Source organism: Carlito syrichta, unplaced genomic scaffold (assembly GCF_000164805.1).
Source record: "Carlito syrichta isolate Samal-C Ts95f unplaced genomic scaffold, Tarsius_syrichta-2.0.1 Scaffold95871, whole genome shotgun sequence".
In the NCBI taxonomy this organism is placed as follows: domain Eukaryota; kingdom Metazoa; phylum Chordata; class Mammalia; order Primates; family Tarsiidae; genus Carlito; species Carlito syrichta.
The window spans coordinates 62772-73375 of NW_007039967.1; the positions used below are offsets into that span (position 1 = coordinate 62772).

The 10604-nt window shown below is 48.5% G+C and overlaps 1 protein-coding gene across 2 annotated transcripts in view; it reads right to left on the reverse strand.

Annotated features, from left to right (window-relative positions):
• Nucleotides 1-565: 565 nt before the first annotated feature.
• Nucleotides 566-10604, reverse strand: part of AVIL (advillin) — a 24121-nt gene continuing 14082 nt past the window's right edge. The window contains exons 14-19 of one of the 2 annotated variants that reach the window (XM_008062141.1): nucleotides 9238-9383; nucleotides 8961-9105; nucleotides 7025-7213; nucleotides 6311-6379; nucleotides 4168-4293; nucleotides 566-1168 (exon numbers count right to left, since the gene is read on the reverse strand). In XM_008062141.1, the coding sequence (XP_008060332.1) occupies nucleotides 1055-1168; nucleotides 4168-4293; nucleotides 6311-6379; nucleotides 7025-7213; nucleotides 8961-9105; nucleotides 9238-9383 (789 nt within the window). In that variant the 3' untranslated portion in view covers nucleotides 566-1054. The remainder of the gene's footprint in view (nucleotides 1169-4167; nucleotides 4294-6310; nucleotides 6380-7024; nucleotides 7214-8960; nucleotides 9106-9237; nucleotides 9384-10604) is intronic. The other variant, XM_021714413.1, reaches the window with a different exon arrangement.

Here is a 10604-nt window from a genome sequence, read left to right on the forward strand (position 1 = left end):
AGGCATGTGCCACCATGCCTGGTTAGTTTTTTGATTTATTGTAGAGATGAGGTCTTGCCATGTTGCCCAGGCTGGTCTTGAACCCGTGGGCTCAGGCACTCCTCTTGCCTCAGCCTCCCTAAGTGCTGAGATTGTAGGTGTGAACCACCATGCACAGCTTGTTTTGTTTTTAAGAGACAGGGTCTTGCTCTGTTGCCCAGACTAAAGTACAGTGGCCAGACATAGCTCACATTTAATCTTGAACTTCTGAGCTCAAGCAGTTTTCCCACCTCGGCCTTCTCATTAGCTGGGACTGCAGGCACACACCACCAGTGCCTGGCTATGTTTTTTTTTTTTTTTTTTTTTGTAGTGGTGGAATCTCACTATGTTGCCCAGGCTGGTTTTGAACTCCTGGCCTCAAGCAATCCTTCCCCAACAGCCTCCCAAAGTATTGGGATTACAGGCTCAAGCCACCACACCCGACTGGCATCACCTCTTAACTTACCTAGTAGTGAAAATTGTTCCCAAGATTACGCACAATGGCCATAACAGGCAAACTCCAAATACTGAAAAGAGCTCCATTTGCTCATTACAGGCGTCTTTATTTGAAAAAAAAGTTAAAAATGCTCTGGCACATAACAGATCTGGGCCTTTGCATTTCAACCTTGGGCTGTATCATGTGATTTCAATGATTTGCAGGTTAAGTAGGTTTAGACGTACTGATAATGAAATTTAAAACAATTGTAGGTCCTGGCACAATATTAAACATTTTAAACTTAGTATTTGGTTATTTTGGCTTCTCCAGATTTATGCAGTTCTAGTGCTTTCTGCTGTGGCTTTAGCTAGAAAGCCACAAAAACCAAAAAATGGGTGGTTAACATTTTTGTGTACTGTATATAATAACCAAGGGATGCAAGGATGAGAAAAAAATGAAAAACATGCTGAGATTTTCAGACTCTATTGTATCTAAACTAAGTGGCTGGATGTCAGGCAGAAATTGGTAGGTGAATTCTTTCCTGGTATTGGCACTCTCTGGTCTCTCCTTGGTCTTGCAATAGGCATATGCCTTCTTGCCTTAGAAAAGCCCCTTTTCTTTCTTCAGTTGAAGCTGTTTCCAGCCAGGCAGAGCAATAAATTGCCCTCTTGTGATGCCAAACACAGACACAAAGTCCTGTTCAGAGAGGTAATTCTAAGAGAGAAAACAAAGTTCCTGGTTAGAAAAAAGACATGTCACCTATCAATGTCTTTTTTGGGTTTTTTTTGGTGTTTTTTTTTTGAGTTGGAGTCTCACTCTGTCCCAGACTGGAGTGCAGTGGCCGCTCCCGGCCACTGCAGCCTCGACCCACTGGGCTCCGGCAATTCTTCCGCCTCAGCCTTCTGAATAGCCGGAATTACAGGCACACGCTACCATGCCCGGCTGATTTTTTGATTTTTTTATTGTAGAAATGAGGTCTCGCCAAGTTCCCCAGGCAGGTCTCGAACCCGCGGGCTCAGGCAATCCACTCACCTCAGCTTCCCAAAGCGCAGGATTATAGGCTGGACCACCGAGCCCGGCTGTCTTTTTTGTTTTGTTTTTGTTTTGAGTTGGAGTCTCACTCTGTCACCCAGACTGGAGTGCAGTGGCACACTCCCAGCCACCGCAGCCTCAACCTGCTGGGCTCCGGCGATCCTCCCGCCTCAGCCTTCCAAGTAGCTGTAACTATAGGCACACGCTACCGTGCCCAGCTAATTTTTGATTTATTGTAGAGATGAGGTCTCGCCAAGTTGCCCGGGTGGGTTTCAAACCCATGGGCTTAGGCAGTTCACTCACCTGGGCCTCCCAAAGTGCTGGGATTACAGGCTGAGCCACCGAGCCTGGCCTCACCTAGCAATGTCAACAGAGGTGGGAAAGGGGGAGCAGGAGGGAGTCCTCGGTCGACTCTAGAAGGGGGAAACAGGATGAATTTCTCAGAAAGGATATAATGGACTTAAAGTATTTATTGGAGAGATGTTTTCAGGTTGTAAAGTCCCATCGTGGCCCGTGGAAGCAGCTTACCGGATGTATGGCTCTCATGGCCTGGCTAGCACCAGCTTCTTGCCAGAGGCAATGACTGGGTTATATATTATGGATAAATTATAGACATTAGATTTTGGCAGAAGGGAGAACTAAATTGAGTGACAGTTTTCTTTGCTTTATTCTCTTAACTACCATTTTTATCTAGAAATTTTCAAACGCAAGATAAAGTGGATCTTACCGAGAACATCACATTCTCCTAACATTTATTTAATGGTGTAATGAATATTTTATATACAAGTAGAGGTTATTAGTAAATGGCCTCTGCTTTCAAGCAAGTTGTAGTCTAAATACCTAAGAGTTGGTTAGATAAGACGTGGGAAATCCAGAGACCCTTTCCAAGTCAACTTCAAGGGGAAAGTACATTAATTCATTTTAACATGAATATGTTGATTCATTCACCAAAAGTTAAGGAGTGCCTCTTGGCTGCTGGACACTGCCTTAGGTGCTGAAAAGCTGAGAATATTATGGTGAACAAGACAAAGTCTTTCCTCTGAAGCATATTACTGGAGAGGGAGATAGACATGAACAGGTATAAAGGGACGAGGGGGACGAGAAGCAGCGGAGGGTGGTTGGGAAGGCCTCCCTGAGGAGGTGACATTGGTGTCAAAACCTAAATGACCAGGAGGTGCTGACCCTGTGATGATCTGAGAGCATGTTTTTTTCAAGCAGGAGCACTAGCAAGGATAAAGTCTTAAAGGCTGGAATAAGCATGTTCAAGGATAGACGAACAGCCACAGGCTGAAGTGTAAATGAAAAGGGTAGGGGTATAGGAGACAAAATCAGAGAGGCAGGGGCCGGATTGTGTGAACTTCCGATTCTTTCTTAAGTGCAGTGGGAAGCCATCGAGGTGTTTTAAGCAGGACAGTGCCATCTGTTTTGTTTGTTTGTTTGTTTTTAGCTGGGGTCTCACTCTGCCACCCGGGCTAGAGGGTAGTGGCACAATCATGGCTCACCGCAGCCTTGACCTTCCAGGCTCAGACTATCCTTCCGCCTCAGCCTCCTGCGTAGTTGGGACTACAGGTACATACCATCATGCCCAGCTAATACATATTTGTTTTTTTGTAAAGATGAGGTTTCATTATGTTGCCTAGGCTGGTCTCAAGCTCCTGGGCCCAAGCAGTCCTCTTGCCTTAGCCTCCCAAAGTGCTTGGTTTATAGACATGAGCCATGGGTACCATCTGTTTTAAAAGATCCCCTTGGCCGGGCTTGGTGGCTCAACCTGTAATCCCGCGCCTTTGGGAGGCTGAGGTGAATGGATTGCCTGAGCCCGCGGGTTTGAGACCCACCTGGGCAGCGAGACCTCATCTCTACAATAAATCAAAAAATCAGCCGGGCGTGGTAGTGCATGCCTGTAATTCCGGCTACTTGGAAGGCTGAGACGGAAGGATCGCCGGAGCCCAGCAGGTCAAGGCTGCGGTGGCTGGGAGCGGCCACTGCACTCCAGTCTGGGCGACAGAGTGAGACTCCAACTCAAAATTAATAAATCAATAAAATAAAAGATCCCTTTGGGCCGTGCATGGTGGCTTATGCCTGTAATCTTAGCACTTTGGGAGGCCGAGGTGAGAAGATTGCCTGAGCCCACAGGTTCGAGACCAGCGTCCTGAGCAACTTGGTGAAACCTTGTCTCTACAATAAATCAGAAAGTTAGCTGGGTGTGGTGATATGCACCTGTAGTTCCAGCTACTTGGAAGCCTGAGGTGGAAGGATCGCCTGAGCCCAGCAAGTCGAGGCGGCAGTGGCCATGAGCATGCCACTGTACTCTAGCTTGGGCGACAGAGTGAGAACCCGACTCAAAAAAAAAAAGAAATAAAAAAGATCCCTTTGGCTGCTGTGTGGAGAACAGATTGTAGGACTGGGTGGAAACCATTTGAATCCTAATGGTCCATGATGACTGGACTAGACTAGCAGCAGAGAGGTGGAAAGGAGTGGACAGAAGCTAGCTGGTGGGAGGTTGATGTGGGAGGTAAAAAAAAAAAGAAAACAAAGGGAGCCCTGGGTTTTGGGGTTGAACTACAGATGTCCACTGAGGGCCTCCCATGTCCCAGAACTGTCTTAGGCCATCTGCTGACATGGGTGCTTCACTCACGGAGAAGAGCTCCACTTAACAACCAATAGCTCCTTCAGCCACGCACCTCCTTTTTGGCAGGGTTCACGTCCTCGGGCAGCTCTTGATTCTGGTTTTTCAATAGAACTTCTATGGGATAATATTTTGACTCACTGTTATGAGAATTCAGGGAGAGGGTTGCGTTCTTCATGTCCTAGGCAGATAAGAATGTAGACACAGGAAGAGGTGGTTCAGCGTCTGTGGTTGCAGTTCTGTGTGTGTATAATATTTAACATCTTGACTTACACCACATCACCCTTTGTCATCATCTTTCAGAACAATGGTCCCCAAACCTGGCTGCGTGTCAGAATCATCTGGGAATCAACAATATTCAGATTTGGGGATCTTTCTTGGGAAAACTGATTCAGTGTGTCTAACGTGAATCCTGTATAGCCAGATGGGCACCCATACTGTGCCTGCATCTCATTTAAATATTGGGATTACACGCCTTCTCTGGGCACTTTTTTTTTAGGCCCTTTTTTTTTTTTTTGAGTTGGAGTCTCACTCTGTCGCCCAAACTGGAGTACAGTGGCCACTCCCGGCCACCTCAGCCTCGACCTGCTGGGCTCCGGCGATCCTTCCGCCTCAGCCTTCCAAGTAGCTGGAACTACAGGCGCGCACTACCACGTCCGGCTAATTTTTTGATTTATTGTAGAGATGAGGTCTCACCAAGTTGCCCAGGCGGGTCTCGAACCCGCGGGCTCAGGCAATCCACTCACCTCAGCCTCCCAAGGCACGGGATTACAGGCTGAGCCACTGAGCCCGGCTGGCCCTTTTCTTAAATACAGTTTTTGTCTCTTTTTATTTTATTTTTTGAGTTGGGGTCTCACTCTTCACCCAGGCGCACCACAGCCTTGACCTCCTGGACTCAGGGAATCCTTCTGCCTCAGCCTTTCAAGTTAAATACAATTTAAGGACACTACATCAACATTTGCTTTGAAATCTGAGCTTGTAGAACACAGAGGACAACATTGCCAGAGGTTTGAACACCTGGAGCCATGCACTTGTCTTCAGGTTAGAGAGGTACTGGGCTCCACCTAGCCAGAGGCTCCACATCTAGCCATTCAAGTAGGGGTAAATAGCCCGGATTTCTGTGGACTTCACTGTTAGAATCTGATAAAGGTATCATTTGAGTTAGAAGCTATTATTTCTGACAAACACTGCCAATAACTTTAATCTCCTGAATAATAGAGGGAATTAAATAAAATAAACTTTGAGCTTGGGCGCAGTGGCTCAGCCTGTAATCCCAGTACTTTGAGAGGCTGAGATGAGAGGATTGCCTGAGCCCAGGGGTTCGAGACCAGACTGGGCAACTTGGTGAGGCCTCATCTGTAAAATAAATCACAAAAACTAGCGTCTGTAGTTCAGCTACTTGGAAGGCTGAGGGGAAGGATCGCCTGAGCCTAGCAGGTTGAGGCTGCAGTGGCCATGAGTGTGCCACTGCACTCCAGCCTGGGCAACAGAGTGAGACTCCAACTCAAAAAGAAAAAAATTAACTTTGGGTTATTTCTTGTTGTTTTTAAAGAGCATGTCTGTCCTAAATTTTGGAAGCCAGTAAAATAAGGAACTTAGTTCTGAGACCTGCTTTTTTATTGATTAAAAAAATCCTTAGGCCAGGTGCAGTGCCTCACACCTGTAATCCCAGCACTTTGGGAGGCTAAAGTGGGAGGATTGCTTGAGACCAGGAGCTCAAGACTGGCCTTAGCAACATAGTAAAACCCTGTCTCTGTTTAAAAAAAAAAATCGGCCAGGCTCAGTGGCTCAGCCTGTAATCCCAGCACTTTGGGAGACCGAGACAAGTGGATTGCCTGAACCTGCGGGTTCGAAACCAGCCCGGGCAACCTGGCAAGACCTCATCTCTACAATAAATTTTTTTAAAAATGGCTGGGCACGGTAGCGCGCACCTGTAGTTCTGGCTACTTTGAAGGCTGAGGTGGAAGGATTGCCGGAGCCCAGTGGTTCAACGCTGGGGTGTCCGCAAGCGTGCCACTGCACTCCAGCCTGGGCGATGGAGTGAGACTGCAACTCAAAAAAAAATCTTTACATCAAAATAGACAACTAGAGTAGCACTAAGTGGGACATGAGCTTTGCCCATGGGCATCTAGCCATTGCTGTTTCCTGTGGCTCTGTCGCCGCTGAGGCTGGCTTCTCCATGAGCAAACCCAACTTACAGCAGTAATCCGCACAATGGCTGCAGCATTGCCTAGCTCTTCTTTTAATTGTTCATATGATTTTCCTGCCTGGGAAGAAGAGACAGAAAACACAGGATGAGGTATTTCTCATTGGGGAGGGACCTCTTAGACCTACTCTGTATTTTTAGGAAAAGCAAAAGAGCCAGGGGGCCAGAAGACATTTCAAGGATAAGTAAAATGAAAATGCCCCCTCTGGGTCCACGCAGGGTTGAGAACTACTTAAAGATGGTGTACATTCTTTGATGGCGCCGCCCCAATCCTTCCCACAGGATTGAAGAAAGAGCAGTTGACTAGAAGTCAGAAGACCTGGCTTCTTCGTGTTGGTTAACTCTAGCTTTAGACAAATAACTTATCCTCTTAGTGCCCTCATCGGTAAAATGGGAAATATCCTACTTGTACTGACTATCAAGATGATTGTAAAGATCAAAAAAATGATGTGTGAGGACACACTGTGGACTGTTTCTCACTTCATACTGCTTACACCGCTGGGCCAAGCTGTGAGTTAGCCAACTGGACTTACTGCTGTGGCGGGTGACAAAGAGAAGGAAAGGAAAAAATGGGATGTGGAATGAGTGTGGGGAATGAGGTTCTGGTTTTACTTGACCCTGGAATCAGTACCCCCGCCGACCCACTGAGCTCTCAGTTCTGAGCTCCCTGGCAGTAAGAACAGCCCTCTCCCCGCCCCGTTCTTACGCTCCACATGTGAGGGTCCCAGGCCAGGAACCAGCCTGTGAAGATGGGAGGCTCAAAGCCCTGTTTGATGATCAGGATTGGTGTGCCGGCATCTCGGCCGCCAGGGTGAGTGTGCAGGTACTCCTGCGCGGTGGCCAGGGCCTGCTCCTTCTCAGCGGCGTTGGCCTCAACCCCAATCCACAGGAACACCTGTTGTAGTCGAGAGTCAACATCTGTTCATGTGTTCATACCACGGGCTAAGTACTAGGTCACGCACACTACCCTCTCTCCCCCCTTTCTTTTGTGAGCAGTTCACTATCTCGGAAAACTTTCTCAGCCTGATTTGTTCAGAAAGGGTTTCCCAGAATCAGCTTGCTAGCTACTATTTTAATTGCTGTGTGATCTTCCATACTGACACCTCCAAACCTGAGCTCTCTGAACTTCAGCTTCCTGAACCCAACTTCTTGCAAAACACCCCCTTTTAGCTGTCTCTAAGAACCTCAACTGTAACACCCCGAAATGTAGCTCTTCTGGTCTGGACTTGTATCTATCTGAGTCACCACTCTTGGTAAGTGCTATCTATACAGGGACCTAAAGCAGAGACCTGGAAGCAGCCTAAAACCCCCCAGTGAGTCTCCAGGGCTGGCCAGCTTTATCTCTGAAGCATCGACAGATCAGCCACCATCTCTCTATCCCTACTCCAGTGCCCTTGTGCGGGCCCAGAGCAATTCACCCTTGACCGTGACAGTGGTCTACTGGCTGGTGTAGGGTATTCTTTTGCTCACCTCCATCCTTCCTCTCCTACTTGTACCGGAGTGACCTGTCTAAAATATAGTCCAGCCACGCCACTCACCTGCTTACATTTTAGTGGCTTTCCAGGATTTCAGGCCCATGCCTACTTCTTCAGCTTCACCTCTAGGATGCTCCTTAACTCTGTCTCGTGTTCTTTTTTTTTTTTTGGAGTTGGAGCCTCACTCTGTCACCCAGGCTGGAGTGCAGTGGCACAGTCACCGCCACCACAGTCTCGGCCCCGCTGGGCTCAGGCGAGCCTTCCATCTCAGCCTTCTAAGTAGCTGGAACCACAGGCGCATGCCACCATACCCAGCTAATTTTTTAAATTTATTGTAGAGACAAGGTCTCGCCAAGGTTCCCAGGCTGGCCTTGAACCCCTGGGCTCAGGCAATCCTCTCTCCTCCGCCTCCCAAAGTGCTGGGATGACAGACGTGAGCTACCACGCCCAGCTGTCTCCTGTTCTGATGTTATTTCTGGATGTTTCCTGCATAGTATAATATTTTGTGCCTGCTGCTGCTGCTTGTGCTGTTTCCTTCTCTGTCCTTCTTTACTGGTTAATGTCTACTCATCCTTCAAGATGCAGCCTGGGAGTCATCTCCTCCAGGAAGTCTTTTTGAGCCCCTGCACTGCATTGGGTGCCCTAACTAGTGCTCCCACGGCACCTTGTATATACCGCATCGTAGTGAAATGATGTTCCGCGTCTGGCTCCCCCGTGAGCCTGGAGACTGAGAACAGGGGCCCTTCACCTTGGTGATGCCCACCTAGCACAGTGACGAGCATGGAGGAGGGCTCAGAGAGTGTTTGCTGAGGGAAGGGGTGTCTGGAGGAGGGGTTGCCTGATGATAGCCCCTTCACATCCCCTTTGTTCCCCAGAAGCCCCATATCTGAATTTGGAGGCTGTTGCCATTGATCCTAAGGTAAACCAGTGCCTGATGACAGGTGACCTGATTTCCCAAAGCAAGGTGAGAAGTTTCCTGGGGTAGTGAGTTTTGAGCATCAGTCTGCTCCCTCCAGCCCTGGCAAAAAGCAGGCTCTTCCTTTGGTCACTGCTGACAGATGGTCAAGGGCTACCCCAGGTTTTTTCTGGGGTGGGGGTACCACACAAAAAAAGGCTTAAACAATGGGATCTTTGGCACTGGTTCTGAGTTCTGTGGCTCTGTCTTACCTGGTCCCAGGTATCTAGGAGCATCACGTCACCTGGGTTCAGGTCATCCTGGGTGAAGTCTGTGATCTCAGTGACAATGAACCGGCCAGTCTTGTTGGAACATTCGAAGAGCCGGGGCTGGACATCTAGGACTTCCTGCTGTAATCTGCAGTACAGTTCATTTAGAGGCACCGGGCTGCCTGGAAATGTTTTAAAAACTGACGGGCATCTTAGGCTTAATGCAGTTAATGAGCCTGAGGGGAAGGGGAGCCAGGAGAGGGACACTGTGTTCCCGTACCTTTTATCGTTGGCATAAGGTGCTCTCCCTCCCAGTAAGTCCCAGAACTCAGCTGGCTCCTGGCCCTCTGCCACAGTGTCCTCAGCGCCGTCACAGAGGAACCCGGCCAGCTCCTTAGCCATGGCCCGCTCATCCCCACTCGACCCCTGAGAGTGGGCAAGGAGAGTGCAGTGTTGGCTGCAAGGGGTACATGGATGTGGAAGGAGAAGCACTCAAGATTCCTCATGCTGTGGCCACAACCAGCTCCAGGCTACAGTCCCTCAGGATAGGGACGGGAGAAAGGCAGAGCGTGGCGGCAAAGAGCAGGACTAGATCTGAACCCACAGTGCACGGTGACCAGAGTCACCTTTGTTTCAGCTTCAGGTGGTGTTTTAGCACCTACTTTTGATTCTTTCTTTTTTTTTTCACTCTGTCACCCAGGCTGGAGTGCAGTGGCACACTCATGGCCACCACAGCCTCAACCTGCTGGACTCAGGCAATCCACCTCAGCCTTCCAAATAACTGGAATCATGCCCTGCTAATTTTTGGATTACTGTAGAGATGAGGTCTTGCCAAGCTGCCCAGGCTGGTCTCGAACCCGTGGACTCAGGCAATCCTCTTGCCTCTGCCTCCCCAAACTGCTGGGATTACAAGCATGAGCCACTGTGCCCAGCTAGATTCTTTCTTTTTCTAAAGAAAAAAATTTATTTTTAAAATTACATTTAGAAAAATACACTCTTTTACATTCAGTAAAATACACACTTTTTTTCTGAGTCAGAGTCTCACTCTGTCACCCAGGCTAGAGTGAAGTGGCATGCTCATGGCCACCACAGCCTCGACCTGCTAGGCTCAGATGATCCTTCCTCCTCTGCCTTCCAAGTAGCTAGGACTACAGACATGCGCCACCATGCCCCAGCTAATTTTTTTTATTTATTGTAGAGGCAAGATCTCAGCATGTTGCTCAGGCTGCTCTTGAACTCTTGGGCTCAGGCAGTCCTCTTGCCTCCGCCTCCCAAAGTGCTGGGATTACAGGCATGAGCCACCATCCCGGCAAATACGCACGTTTCTAAGAGTATTTTTTTTTTTTTAGTTGGTGTCTCACTCTTGTCCCCCATGCTGGAGTGCAGTGGCATGATCACGGCCACCACATCTTCAACCTCCTGGGCTCAGGCGATCCTTCTGCCTCGGCCTTCCAAGCCTGGCTCATTTTTAAATTTATTTAGAGATGAGGTCTCGCCAAGTTGCCCAGGCTGGTCTCAAACCCCTTCCCTCCACCTCCCAAAGTGCTGGGATTATAGGGATGAGCCACTGTGCTTGGCAGTTCTAGGTCTTTTTTCTTTCTTTTTTTTTTTTTTGAGTTGGAGTCTCACTCTGTCGCCCAGACTGGA